The following is a 15,210-nucleotide window of genomic DNA, read 5'->3' on the forward strand; positions in this document are numbered from 1 at the left end:
ATCACTGCCAACAATGGATGTCCCCTTACTTAGGGACCATGTCTGTAATCAAGGCTGTGAGATAGACAGTGGTGATAGTGACTTGTAGCAATGTTGACTGCTTCATTCCAGGTACAGTTTTTGGCAGTGAACATATATATACAAGTACTAACCTTCCCAACAGCTCTGTACGTAGAGAATGTCGTTATTCTATTAGTTGAAGAAATGGACAGCGGGGAATGACGGATTTTGAGCTAGATCACACAGCTAGTACATGATGAAGCCAAGGTTCTAACTCCAAACTCTCAACCTTACTATTGTGCTCCACTTACCCAGAGTGTTAGCTGCCCTCACACCCCTAGAACAAGGAGGCATAGTTTTGCCATGAGCTCATATAGAAAAGAGAAAGATGCAGGGTGATGATAAAACTCAGCCTACCGTAAAACTCTATGAAAAAGGAAAATGAGTCTTGTTCCAGCGGATGAGTTTCTAAGTTCCCCAAATTAAATGGTCAAGTCTACCCCTGTATTTTTAAGTGCAAGATTCCCCTGGAATATTTCTATAAAATGGAAAAACTAACATTAAAAAAAGTGCTCAATATTCAAAACCTTTTTTTTCTTTTGTTTTGTATGTGAGTGGGGGGCATGTTTGGGTGAAAAGTTTACAGACAAGTTACTTTTTTCTTTCAACAGTTTATATATTTGTGTTTGTTTATATTTTATGGCATAATTGCAATCCCCGCATCATAACTCCTTCCACTTTATCCCAGGTTACAAAGTTTGCCTTTAATATAAAATTTAGGAATTACGTTGACTGAATTTATTCAGAAAAAAGTTAACAGGCACACCAATAAAGCGTCATTTCCATTCTTCACAGAAGCTCACAGTGCTACAAGACATCGAAACATATTAACAATTACTTTTCCTATAAAGTTTTTATTGAAAACACTTAGAAGCATGCTATCCCATAACTGAAAACATATTTTGAAAACAATCCTTCTATTAACGGAGCTGCCAAAACTGCCTAAAACGAAACAGTGACAGTAGCACTTTCCATGCATTTGGCAGAGTTCCCAGAATTTAACGTGCATATTCTGTGAGGAGCCCTCGTGGTGTGGTGGGTAGGCATTAAACCAGCAGCCGCTCCACAGGAGACAAAGATCGGGCTTCTACTCCCATGAAGACTTACAGTCTCAGAAATCCAGAGGCAGTTCTACCGGTCGTGTAGGGTCACTCTGAGTCAGAATGTTTTCTGGACTAGTCTATTTAGTCCTCAATGTTTAAAACGTAGCAGTGAGGTAGGTACTGTCTACATTTTCCATACAAGGAAACTGAAGGACAGGACGGGTAAGTAACTTGCCCAGAGTCAAATTGTGGGTCTGGGATTCAAACCTAGGTAGTATCCTGTCTCCAGTCTTGGCTCTTATTCACTAGAATACTTTTCCTGTAAGACATTTTGTTGAACAAAACCTAATCATGGCACGAGTAGAATAAAGATGTGTAAACACAATTTCATGCTCAGAATAAGAGTTTATAATTTCAAATACCGTACATTGGTTTGTACTTTCATTCCAATTTCCTTTTTGCCCAACCAGTAATATTTCTCTTTATTCTTTTAAACAAGTGCTTGCCTAAGGAGCCCTGGCAGCATGCTGATTAAAAATGCTCAGCTGACAATCAAAAGTTCGGCCGTCCGGCCCTGTCCACTCTTGAGAGGTGGCAGCCTGCTTCCATACAGCTTTCCAGCCTGGGCATACACGATAGCCCTATAAAGCCACCAATCACATCTACGAGGAACAGTCTTCAGAACCATTGACTACATGGGTCCAAAAGGGCAACATTTGCCTCCAAGCAGTGTCAAGTCAGGGGCGGGCCGGATGCCAGGGAGGACGGAAAGGGGGAACCCAAGGACTCAGGAGTGCTGAAACATCGTGGGGATGGCACCCAACACCAGGAACAAGTTGTCTCAATCCCCTGTGAGAAACCAATGGACTTTGTAAACTTTCCCCTAAACCACAGTATCCTTCTTTTTTACATTTCATGGAAACCGTACTCTGTCCGATAGGGCTGCTATGACAATTGACTTGACAGCAAGTTTGATTTTGCTTTTACAAATATAAAAACCTAATTTTCAGTTCAGAGCACATAACAGTGCTCATTATCTAAAATGAGCCTTTGGAAATAAATGAAAAAGCAACAAATTACTTTTATTTTTGCCTTTAGAAGTATGTTCAACTTCTAGAAACAACCCTTAAAAAAAAAGCAATAAACTTACTTAGGCTTAGAAGTCTTTGCCAAGTGTATGTGCAAGTTGGCTCATGCTATAGGTAATAAACCCAGACCTCCAAGAACAGCTCAGCGGTCAGCAAGATTTTTTCGATGGACCCTTTTGTGTAGGCTCACAATCGTTAAGAACCTGAACCACTTAAAATACTGAAGTCACTTCAGTATCGTAGGATGTTTCTTGGAGAGGCAGTGAGAAGCCAATCCTGCTCCTGAGGGGTTACTGTGGGAATGTGTCCGTTTTCTTGGATGACACTGATGTAGACAGCGAGGCTGGCTTAGTAGCCTGGCCCAGGGAAGTTAAGTCTTGCAACACAAGAAAGCCCAACATGATGCAACTTTGTGCAGCATCCTGCGTGACTTTCAAATTCACGTACTTGAAAATGTTTATCTGTGCCTAGAACCTAACTGCTTATTCATGTATTCTTTAACCATGATAGTTTGCTCTATACTATGCATTTGGCTTTACACTCACCAATTTTTTCAAATATGCAACTGACATAAAGTCAGAGATCAAAAACTGACTTCAGGACGTTACTGTGGTTCATGATTTGAAGACAGGAGAGGGGGTTCTGTCAGTGGGAATGCTCATCTGTGAGTTATGTCTAGTTGCTGCTGTCCACACGAGTCATTGCATCAACCTACTTCATTGTTGTCTCCTGTAATGAAGTCCAAGCACTCACATCAAACTGAAATATAGGAAGGGATTCCAAAAAAACCCTGGAGTTCCCCCCCACCCCACCCCCAACGCTATGTATTTAACTTTTTTACAAAACAACCTTATCACTCTCCATTACACTTAATACATTTGTCAATAGCTGAGATTCTATTCTTGGAAACATTTTCCAAAGTCATCTGTTTGGATGGCTGACAGCACCTCCCTCGTTTTTGTTGACCTCTTCTGTGTCGTCAAATTGCTATCCTTTCATGTCCCTCTTCATTCATGAAAACAAAAAGAAGCGAGGTCAAGTGAGTTAGCTGCATTGAGCAAAAAAAGCATGCTGTTTTCTGCCAAAAATTGGCGCACTGAGATGGCTGCGTGAGCAAGTGCGTTGTCGCTTGGTGGCAAAATCAGTCCCGTCTGCTACAAATTAGGTCTTCTTTTTTGGTATCACATACTGTTAAGCAATCTTTTCAGAACCTCTAAAGCTTGATTAACAGTCTGACCTGGTGGAACAAACTCCAAATGTACTATCTCCCTCACGTCAAAAAACATGAGCATCGTCTTGATCTTTGATTCCAAATGACGAGCTTTTGGGGGGCGAGGTAATGAAGGTGTCTTCCACTAACTTGATGTCTGATTTCGGGGTCATAAGAATAGAACCATGTGGTCAGTCAAAACTCGCGTCATTTCAGTGACCCTCCTCATTCCCAAATCTTCTCTTAAAATTTGCTGAACCGAGCTCGAAGATAGTCCACCAGATAACTTCATCTCTTCAATGGTCCACTGTGGGTCTTTGAGCACCAGTGCATGAATTTTGTCATTTTCATCTGTTCAAACAAAATTTCACAGCTGCACTCTATTCTCTGAAATCAGCCATTACAAAAAACGAGATATGAGCAAAACTGCTGGGCAGACCTTTTTCCTGTTTGGGGTCAGGGAGATTACCCCTTGTACATACATTATGATGTGCATTATGTATATGGGAGAGATCTCTGAACTCTAGTAAAGGTGCATATTTTTTCTATTAAAACGAGGCAGTGGGTCTGATAGGGTCAATTTTTTATATTAGCTACAGCACAACTGTAACTTACAAGATGGAAATTTGCTAAAGATAACTTACTCGCAATACATTCCAAACCCCAAACTCAATGCTATCAAATCTATTCCAGTTCATATAGGGCCTCCAGGGCTGTCAATATTTTGTGGGATCATCAGCCTGGAGCTTCCCAAAGCTTACCAGAGAGAACCACCGGGGCTCTTTGCCCAATACACCAGTAAATTACATCTCTTTAACCAAATGGAATACAAATCCTGTCCACGCCTCAACTTTCGATTTGGAAGCCACAAGTAAATATCATGCCATGTGCTTTCTGATAAAATGGTATGTACTGCATTTTCAGATGACCACGAAGATGAGCTAGGGGGCAGGCGCAGTTGCTTTAACCTGTGCCCCCTCCTCTTCCACCCTCACTGATGTGTAACATCAAGCTTTGTGAGGTAGTGGGGCTGTGCAGAAAGTCAATTGGTAATGGCTCCTCCATCTTTCATTTCCATATTGTCACTCTGACTCAAGTAACTCAGCACTTTCTATCTTCCTCCTGACTGCAAAGTCAAACGCTTGCTTCAGCTGATGGACACAACCTTTAATAAGGGCCAAATGAAAAGCTGCTTAACAGTTCACTGCACAAAAAAAGACATCCAAATGGTTAAACATACATACTACAATAAATTTTTCCAGTAAAGACAATTGCAAAATACAATTTTTAAAATTTCAGAGAATTTAGTCACTATGAAACCATATGTAATTCTACTTATCATATTTTTAACTTTTAATGTGCTCACATCCCTTAGATAAGTGGTTCTCAACCATCCTAATGCCTAAACCCTCTAATACAGTTCATGTTGTGGTGACCCCCTCAATCATGAAAGTATTTTCGTTGCTACTTCGTAACTGTAATTTTGCTACTATTATGAATCAGGCAACCCCTGTAAAAAGGTCATTCGACCCCCAAAGGGGTCACGACCCACAGGTTGAGAACTGCTGCTTTAGATGAAAAAGTATTCAGAATGGCAAATCCCAACTCTGCAGAAATGAATGGTGAAATTTTAAGGTTTTCATTTAAAAATATATAACAGTAACCTCCACAGTGGGCTTTCTTTGGAGATTAAGAATGAACTGTGTGGTAGTCACATAATCTGTTGTCAATTTGAGTATTCAGTGAGGGGGTGGAGTTTAGCCTGTCAATCAGGTCGCAGCTTGATGACTTCATTTGGAAGCAGGACACACACTCATTCCCCGGGAGACATTCCTGTTGACAAAACCACATGGAGCTAAACTGATGGCAGCCAGAGTCTTGGAGCTAGAGAAGCCATGGTCAGACCCACGCCAGCACTAACATGCTTCCACCATCACTGGATCCACAAGACTTTCCACTCACTGTCCTATGATCTTCCTGTACTCAGCATCATTGCATGTGTTGCATGAGTCTGAAGAGGAAATAATAGACGGGTATTGAACATATGGCCTTTATTGGACTTATGGACTTGATCTGGACTGCTTTCTCAAGATTCAATTGCTCTTGTATATAAAGCTCTTTCTTATATGCATGAATGTCTATGAATTTCTCTAGTCAACCCAGACTAACACAAGCTGTGATTCATTAATTGCTACAAAATAGTGTCTTTAAATGTGAATGAGTGAAACAATTGAAACATTTTCCTGTGCTTTTGTTTCTAGGTAACACACTTTTAATTCTATTAAATGAAGACACTCATTTGACAAATTAGTTTATTAACTTCAGTTGAGGGTTGTACATAAAATGGCCATAATGAAAATTCATATAAAGTGAGACTAAATCATTTATTCAAACATCATGTGATAGAATACACTTTCTGAGACAATAGTACAGTGGTAAACATTTCACCTCAATGACATTCCACATAAAACTCAGTTAAATTGTAACATAATCTGGCCAGAATTGAAAAACATTTATGCCTGTAACCACTCAATGGTTTAACAGGGAAGTGAATTCGGATCTAGGTTTTGTTGCTGAGTTAATGAATATGACAATCTAAAAGATGATCAAAATCCCATGTGCCTGCAAGTTAAATTTTATGAACCCTGGGTTCATTGGTATATGTCCAACTTAAAGTTATCTTTATAGTCAAGATTTCATTAACTATTACCTTCTCTCCACACAAAAAATAAATATCAGGAACAAAAAGTAAGGATAAGAGTTGAATTTCAAACCACGCTTTGATACTATTAGTCTCTCTTTTTAACTGATCACCTATAAGCATGCAAATAACTGTCCTCTGAACGACACTGCTTCCACAGTCTCTTGGGTAGCAACAGGTAAATTAAAAAGGGCATTCAATTTGTAGTTCTCTCCTTTTCCAGAACACTTCTAAGCAGTGTGTGTGTGGTGAACAACACGAGGTAGGAAAGACCATCATTAATAAATTATCTTCTTAATTGCAGAGACTTTCTGAAACTAAAACGTGACAAAATGTGAAACCGTGCCTCTGATGAGCGCCATAGGAGTCCCGGCCTATTTCAGGAACCGCTTCCAGGGGTGCTGCAGCCTAAGCAGGGCCTTGATAACAAGTCCACCGGGCCTTCAGACAACAGCACTGAGATCGCCTTCCTCCACTCTCACTTGCCGATTCTTTGGACCACCCAGTCTTGCTGACAGAGGGGACAACGGTTGTTCTGTTTCACCCACAGGGACATGCAACAGTTGTGGAAGGAGTGATTACATTCTCCCCAGACCACTGAAAGAAAAAGAATTCTGAACATTACATATTCCAATTAGAATCCAGTCCTAAGCTCCAAAATAGCTTTGTGATTTTCTATTATTATGAATAAACAATCAGCTTCCTATTGACTTAACTACTAAAGGGTTAGCTGGTCAAAATAATTCCTTCTATTTACAAAGCAACAAGTAGAAACTCCCGTGTGGAAGTGACATTCATGACATGACAAGTTACTGGGTTTGGGGCCTTTCTGTTCCTGTTCAACAATCAGAGGATGTGGTAGTTAGTCTACCACCCCCACCCACCAGCCCTCATTCCTACAGAGTGCCACATGTTGGCTCTTCCTGAAGTTAGGGACGTAAAGCATGAGTCTTCCTTAAATCCAAGACCTTCTTGGTCATACACTGACCCTGGAAAACTTTTGTATTTTAACTTAATAGAAAATATCCTTCCAACTTTTATTTACCAAGCTACGTCGAGTTTAGAATGTTGCCCTTTCATTGGAGGCTATTGTAGAGATAGGTGGAGTGCACCTCCTGGGTTGTGCTCTAAGGATAGTAAGCCAAGCAATCCACAGTGGCACAATCCTTCACGGAATTTCCAAGTGGCGAGAGAGAGTGGCTTCACCGTGATCACAGACAGCTGCTCAGTCTCTTAAAATTCCTCAATTCATATTTCTCAAACAAACGGCATAAAAGCAAACCTTAAAACCAAGGGAAATCACTGCCGAGCTGGAATTCAATCTCAAACTTAGGTTTTGTCCCTTCCTCGACCAACTGAACTACATGACAAGGACCAAGATTAAATAAAAGAAATAGGAAAAAAAGAGAAACAACAACAACATATTTCTTAATGAAGTTGACTGCAGGGGGGAAGCAGCAGGGGAAAACATTCCAAGTGTTTAAGGAAGCAACAGCAGAATTCAGGTAAGAAACTGTGTGTCAACCAGGAGAACACAAAATTGACCTTTCATTCCGGGGAAACCTGTAAACCTGCAACAACTTCAAATCGATCACTTCAAGGGCTAGGACATAAGAACCTTGGAATAATTTAATTAGGTTATGATAACTTTTATAGTCTCAGATTACAAGGAAAATCAAACAGATTTCTATACACAAACCATGTTCCAAATAAAATACTTGAGATTCAGATTTTCTCTATTGGTTGAAAAATTAAATAGTATATCCACAAAAGGATATTGAAACTGAATTGTTTCAGAATAAAAGCTTAAGAATATGAATCTATAGCACAGCCACAATTCAAATGGAATTGAGGCCAATTCCTTATTTAATAATTTTCATAAAAGTTATTTCTATTTTGATTAACAAAATTACAGCAGCCTTACATGGCTATATAATCAACCCTTCATTATAGGCAATGAAATGACTTACAGCTTTATTCCATTAAGGCTTTCTGAGAATCAACACATGTTCTATTAATAATGAATCATTGCTTTACAGTTTATTTTTGTGTATTGATAAAGTCAATCTTAGAATTGCAAATTCAAACATCCCCACTGAGAGGAAATCTTCAGTTGAAAAAGCAAGAGAAAGAAATTACAACATACCAACACAGTCCTCTTGTTTGTTTTCAGCTTGACATCTAAGGCAGGCATCTAAAAGTAAACAAACAGCAATTCTCATTCGGATGCTCTGGATTTTAAAAACCCAGATGCTTCAAAGTCAAATAAAAGCCTTCAGGGTTAGAGATGAAGATAGAGGGCTCATACTATTCATTTCTCCTCAGAGTGCAACTATTTAAAGATGAAGAGAGACCAAGGCGCTTTCCCGAGTACTTATGACCAGGAGCAGTTTCACAAGGGTTCCTGACCCTCTATTTTGACAAGCTCTGATGAAAAGATGCCTGGACAGCGGATGCAACCACTAGAGAAAAATATGCTGTGCTCTACCTTATTAGAAGCTTGCTGGGCATCCCCACATTGATCAACCACTGGGACAGTTAGTTTTCAAACTACCCTTTTAAAACAAACCATATATGAGTGCATGTGCATTTTCTAACATATACACAAAGAAACAAATGGCGGACACTGAAGAAATAACCAATAAAGTTTATCTGGGAAAGAATGAAATTAAGTTTTCACTATTTGTAAACTATGTGATTGTATTAACCTATATAAAATTTCAACAAAAAAAATAATTCAATTAAAAAATTTTCACTTAAATTGAAAACTTTTCCCTTCCTCTCCCATAGCGAGTCACTCAGACATAAGTAACAGAAGTTTCCTTCCTTCAGCCATTCATAAAAAGTAACCTGCTTCTCTCCCCCCTCAAGAACATTTACAGGTTTCTTGCAGATACATTATCTTATATGCTTCCAGCTGGTCACCACTGGGGGTCACCTAAGCAAGACTGCTGAAAAGGCTGTGTGGTGTAGACGGGAAAGAAAGGGTTTAGGAACATGCAGATCTGAAGAGAACATTGCTGGTTAGAAAGCTCAAGGAGTCTAAGGCCCTGTGAAATGGGATCACATCAGGTGTTTCTGTATCACCTGGGGGCAAAACCAGTGAGAATTGGAGAAGATGGAGTAAGAAATACCTAAGTACCTAATAAAAGCTCTCTTTGTTTTCTTTTAAAGAAAAAGGTCTCTTTACAGGTAAGCCTGAGCCCAAAGTTATCTACCTAAAACTGACAAGTAAATACTAGGAAAGGGAGCCTAAGGGGTAAACTAGAAATTTTCAAAATTCAGTCTGGGATGTGCCTCCATGAACTGCCTCTTTTGCCATGAGCCTAAAGGAACTAGATAGTGCCCAAGTGAAAGATTCTACAGAAGATGAAAGGAGAGAAATGGGCAGAATTTCACATGTTCATACACTCCAGACTTTCTGGCGCCAAGGGGGGGCGCGTAGGTGTTTGCTGGATAAACCCTCGAAACTATTACCCGGAGATCATCTCTAAAATTTAAACCAAATTTATCCCCTGAAATCTTGAAACTAAATAATCACCAAGCTTAAATAGTTAAAAAACAAAAAACCGCCTTGAGCATTACGCAATTTTAAGAACTAGTTAGGCAATAGCAAGGAGAATTGGTGGTGCAGTGCCTTAAGTGAAGGGTTGCTCATTGCAAAGTCAGCAGCTGAAACCCACCAGGGGCTGCTTGGAAGAAAGATGCGGCTGTTGGCTCCTGTTAAGATTTAGTCTCAGAAATCCTAAGAAATCCCAAGGTCACTAGGAGTTGGGAGTGATTCCATAGCATTGAGTAGACAGAGGATCAAAGTAACAACAGCAACTCAAAAGACTCTGATAGAAATTTTAGGGACATGACAGGATTGCTGAAGACAAAATGAGTGCATAAGCTAATGTGGTGAAGAAAGCTGATGGGGTCTTAAAGGCTTGAAGGTAAACAAGCAGTCATCTAGCTGAGAAGCAACAAAGCCCCCCTGGAAGAAGCACACCAACCCATGTGATCGTGAGGTGTCAACCAGGATCAAGCATCAGAAGAGCCCAAACAAACAACCATTTCAAAACGAACAAGGGGGTCAGAATGGAGATCCAAAGCCCATCAGTACACAATTGGACCTTCCCTGACAGAATGGTCCCAAGGAAGGGATGAGCCAGCCAGGGTGCAGTATAGCATCAATGAAAGAAACACTCTCAACATTCTTCTAGTTCTTTAATGCTTCCTCCTTCCCCCCTCACTCTCATGACCCCAGTTCTATCTTACAAAACTGGCTAGACCAGAGCATGTACACAGGGACAAATAAGAGCTGGGAACACCGGGAATCCAGGACAGATAAACCCCTCAGGACCAATTTTGAGAGGAGGGATACCAGGAAGATAGAGGGGGAGAGAAAGGGGAAACACATCGCAATGATTGCCATACAACTCCCCCTTCCCCACTCCAGGGGGACGGAAAAAACAGAAACATGGGTAAAGGGAGACTGCGAATGGTATAAATATGAAAATAAAAATAATTTATAAACTATCAAGAGTTCATAAGGGTGGAAAGATAGGGAAGTGAGGGGACAAAAGAGGAGCTGATACCAAGGACTCGCGCAGAAAGAAAATGATGATGGCAACATATGTACAAATATGCTTGATACAATTGATGTATGGATTGTTATAAGAGCTGTAAGAGCCCCCAATAAAATACATTAAAATAAAAACAAACAAAAAGAAATTTCAGGGACAGTAAGTGTGTTAATGGAGGAGGGGCAGTTCAGAAAAGAACATACCCAATGTGCTGAGTTGTATGCAGAAATGGCTGAATTGCTGTTATGTTTTGCTGTGTATTTTCTCAAAAGAAATTCAATCTGGGGTACAATTTACTGAAAAAGGATGTGCTACTGTATATTTCAGATCATCTGGAAGAGGAATCAAAGGGAAGCTGAAACCGACAGAAAAGATACCTTTTCCAAAGACAGGAGAAAAAGAATTCTGTAAAAACAGACACACCATTGAGTTGAAACCTGCTTGTCTTATTACAGTGGACTGGTATTTGTTTGCTCCTCTCCACAGGATCTAACCCTAAGAAAGCACCACAATACCAACCAACCATCTCGGCCTCCTGAGGGTGCTCTCACTCCCTAAATCCCAACCATCGACCCTGTGAGAGAAGGGAATTATGCATTGGGGCAACAGAATGACCATGCTCTGGACCCTGATCTCAGGCAGCTCACCAGCAAATGGAGAGAGCAAACCAGCACGGGAAGATTACATACAGTGTGGAGAAACGCTATCCGGCTCTGGCTCGATGGCTTCTGTGCTATCACGGAGTTGGAAAACGGGAGAACTGTAAAGCGAACACTCAGGATTAAACCGCCTCTTTTACAAGTTAGGGAGCAAGTCGCCAGAAGGTTAAGTCAAACAACAGCCCTGAAAGTAACTCCACCTTTTTAGAACATAGCCACCAGCAAACTTCCTCCTCTTTCTCAGTCTGCTCACTGAGCAGATCCTCTGCTCCTAGGAGAATGGAGGAGGGGAAACCAAAGTGCTACCCAAGGCACAAAGGGCTGGCAAGCAAATTTTGGAGCAAGAAGTCAATAATGTATGATTTAGTTATTTGATATAAATTCAAAATAGTACAGAAATAGGGTTAAGTGAACTCTTGTTGAAGAATCTAAAATCTCCCAATTATACTTAAGCTTTAGTTTACATAGGTCGTAAAAAAAACCAAAACCTCAAATCTATAAAAATTTCCAAAGCTTCAGATTATTTTTTTAATTTTAATATCTCCAGTATCTGAAGTAGCCTGCTTCTAATGTGTACAAAAAAATAACTGCAATATTTTTTAGTCTGACTCTAAGGTAAGGACTGGGAAATCTTTAAAACTTTTTTGGGGGGTCTGTCCATTAAGTGGCTATTAACTCCTCATAAATAAAATACAAAGGGCTAGTCCACAATACTTAACCCAAAGTATAGGTCCTATAAACCTGCAGCATTAATTCTTCAGAATATTTGATATAATGACAAAGTTAATGATGATCTTCAACTGTTTTTAACCCCTACTTTGACCAACATATTTATAATCTCAATGACCAGAAATTGACCCATAAAATGTATTTGCTATAGAATTTGATTATTTTAGGTTTCTCCATTTTCATTTACTATTAAAACATTTCTTTTCCTCTAGGGAGAAAAAGTCTTGAGATAAATTCTTTTTACACTAATGAATAAACGTGTTGAATAAAAGTGTTAGCAAGTTTGTCCTGCAAAAGAAGAGATAATTAAGTTGAATGGAGTGGTTAAAAATGTGACTCAAACTAGAAATTATGATTCTAGTTCTAAGGGGCTAGCGGGATCAGGAAGAGGAGCTGCAGGCACATAAACCAGATGCTTAACACAAAAATCTAACATGGGAAATAAGGACTCCATGTCTCAAAATTAAGTTCTTCAAAAGTAAAACATAACATTTTGAATCTCATTGTAAATTCTCTGAAACAAGCCTTTATAAATAACAATAAGTGTGTACAGTGAGTATGCCATTGATGCTGGCTGATTTTTATGACTTGCTTCTACCAAGCCAAAAATCCCACTGCCGTTGAGTCAATTCCAACTCGTATGGACCCTATAGGGCAGGGTAGAAATGCTCCTGTGGGTGTCTAAGACTGTAACTCTTTATAGAAAGCCTTTGGTGGTTTTGAACTACTGACCTCACAGGTAGCACCTTGCTTCTAAGAAATCATTTACCATTATGTCTACCTTTTCATTTCCATGTGCTGCAAACAAAATACTATGTTATTTCCCTTTTATTTCACTGTAGTGTTTTCGATGTACAGTATTAAGTATATTATGTATTCAACATATAGATTTTTTTAAGGGAAAGAAATTTTCTTCACGTTATTTTCACCAATTCTCTCATTTTTAGGACAAGTCAGTTTCCAAACCACAGAAACCTCAGACTTGTTCACTTACCCTGCAGAAGTACTTAAGATGCTAGCGCAGTAATTTTGCATGCTCTATTTAAAAAGACACCTTGCAGTTACACCTGTTTCAAGGTGGCTTTAGATCTTAAAACTGAAACCTTGTAAAACATCACTGGATTAAGCTGTTCTGAAATGTTCTACTTGGTTCAACGTCTTTTAGTTAGAATCGTCATGGGAAGAAGTAAGAGCTGTAGTCTCCACAAAGGCCTGGCTGCGCAGGGCAGCCTTCCCTAGGATCTGGCATCGTTTAAGACGGGGGGCAGGGGGCGAAAGTTCGTTCCTGTGCAGTAAAAGCATAGCTGGTGAACAAGAAGACGTTCACTCTTCAATTCACATGAAATTAAAAATCCTCCAACTACATTTATTCCCTTCAAACCAAACGGGTGCCTTCTGACGCAAACTCTAGTTCCAGCGAAGGGGACAATCACTTTGGTGCGCGACCATTACCCTGACCCTTCTATGGTTCTGCTTTTCCAGACGGGGCGGGGACACGGAGCGCAGCGGCGGCACCCGCGGTACGTCACCCACGTTGGGTTTCTTGGTCGTCTAATGCAAGCCTAAAGGTTGGCGGTTCAAAAGTCCTGGCAGTCTGTTTCCGAAAGACCCCCCCCCCCCTTTGGAGCAAGTCTGCTTTACGTACACAAGGATCTCCCGGAGTCGGAAGCAATTCCCCTGCAAGGAAAAGGCGCCGCCACCTGAAAGGACTTGTTTATTCCTCGACTTGTTAATCATCCGCCTCCCTCGGCAGACGAGCCCGACTCCGCCCCTCCGGCTGGGCGCCGTGGGACGACCCCGCGGCCGCGGAGACGGCGGCCAAACTGTCAGGGGCGCCCCCGCAGCGCGACCCCCGCGCGGTGCCGGGCTGCTCGCTTCATACGGCGGTTGCGGGCCCGCAGGCGCGCCCGGAGCCCGGCCGCGGAGGCCGCGGCGCGGCCCGAGCCTCGGTGTGACGCTTACCCATCACCTGGACCCTGCAGATGGCGCACGTATCGCACTCGACGTCCCAGCTCCACATGGCCACCGCGTTCCACTTCTTCAGGGAGAACATCTTCTCGGCCCCCGCCTTGGAGCCTGCGCCCCCGGAGTGAGAGGCGAGGACGCCGGGCTCCTCGCTGTCTTCCACGTCGGCCATGGCGGCGGCGCGGAGCCGGGAGCGGAGACGTTGGCCGGGGAGGAGGGCGGCGATGGCGGCTCCGCGGGGCCGCCCGGCGGGACACAGCGCCACCAGCAGGCCGTGGGACGCCGCGCTGTCCCGACCGGGGCTGCCCGCGACGAGCTGGCGCGGCCCGGTGACGTCACGGACGCCGGCTCCGGGGCGGGGCCTCCGTCCGCTGTCTCCCCGCCCGGAGACCATCCGGGTATCTTGGGACATCACGAAATTGAAGTCTGGCGACTCCTGATTAGTGTTAACTCTTGCCCTGCCCGCCACAGATTGTGCAGGAATCACGTGCCCTACTGTATACCTTCGTTAAACTTACCACTTAAAAAAATTGCCTTACTAATTTGTTACCGGAGAGCAGGCTCCACCGCCATCAGCGTAGGGAATATACTTGATCACCATCTTATCTTGGGCTCTTAGAAAGGATCCTAGGACCCCTCCAGGTTCCTTACTCCTGGGAACTAAATATTGGTCTGAGTGACTAAAAAAAGGAGGAAAAGTAAAATTGAGGTGGACTTGGAGACTTTAACGACATACAGGTTCATTTGAAACATTCAAAAGGAACGAAAGAAAAGATCCTAGGCCGCCTAGGATCTTTTCATTCTTTCCTTTTAGGGACCTTGCGCCACACGTTGAAAACCTCGACTTAGTTGAACCTCTTCCTTTTATATGTGGGTGTAATGAGATCCAAAGAAGTGAAGTAGCAAAAAAATGGCATTGCTTTTATGTGATACTGAGTTTTAAAACCACAGTCATTCTGCTAAAACCAAAAATTGACTGGCAATCAGTCCCAACTCGTGGTGCCCGATGTGTCAGAGTAGAACTGACCTCTGCAGGGCTTTAACGTGGCAGGTTTGGGTGAAGTCGATTGCCAGCTTTGTTCTTTGTTCTGAGGCACTTCTGGGTGGACTTGAATCACCGGTCTTTTGACCAGCAGTCAAGCATATTAACTGTTCCATATTCCGATATTTTCCCAAGGAAAGCAGAC

At 41.8% G+C, this 15,210-nt stretch overlaps 1 protein-coding gene across 3 annotated transcripts; it reads right to left on the reverse strand.

The window, feature by feature from the left end:
• Positions 1-5,699: 5,699 nt before the first annotated feature.
• RNF7 (ring finger protein 7) lies at positions 5,700-14,221 on the reverse strand. Of its 3 annotated transcripts, none has more exons than XM_004712074.2 (3): positions 14,021-14,221; positions 8,249-8,296; positions 5,700-6,699 (listed from the first exon to the last, which is right to left on the reverse strand). In XM_004712074.2, exons 1-3 carry the CDS (start codon positions 14,193-14,195, stop codon positions 6,581-6,583), a joined length of 342 nt encoding a protein of 113 aa, XP_004712131.1. In that variant the 5' UTR covers positions 14,196-14,221; the 3' UTR covers positions 5,700-6,580. The 3 variants fall into 3 exon arrangements, with proteins under 3 accessions (XP_004712131.1, XP_045143431.1, XP_004712133.1); XM_045287496.1 differs by having other exon boundaries at positions 6,631-6,716; XM_004712076.2 differs by having other exon boundaries at positions 6,643-6,699; positions 14,028-14,221.
• Positions 14,222-15,210: the final 989 nt, after the last annotated feature.

Source organism: Echinops telfairi, unplaced genomic scaffold, assembly GCF_000313985.2.
Source record: "Echinops telfairi isolate 266 unplaced genomic scaffold, ASM31398v2 ScPeMD7_16;HRSCAF=60, whole genome shotgun sequence".
In the NCBI taxonomy this organism is placed as follows: domain Eukaryota; kingdom Metazoa; phylum Chordata; class Mammalia; order Afrosoricida; family Tenrecidae; genus Echinops; species Echinops telfairi.

What these genes read in the sequence shown, in the direction of transcription:
- RNF7 (XM_004712074.2), bottom strand. Translation starts at nt 14,195, where the DNA reads ATGGCCGACGTGGAAGACAGCGAGGAGCCCGGCGTCCTCGCCTCTCAC. An exon ending in CTGCAGGGTCCAGGTGATGG is followed by an intron (nt 8,297 to 14,020) that starts GTAAGCGTCACA and finishes GTTTACTTTTAG; the next exon opens with ATGCCTGCCTTAGATGTCAA. An exon ending in CAAACAAGAGGACTGTGTTG is followed by an intron (nt 6,700 to 8,248) that starts GTATGTTGTAAT and finishes TTTTTCTTTCAG; the next exon opens with TGGTCTGGGGAGAATGTAAT.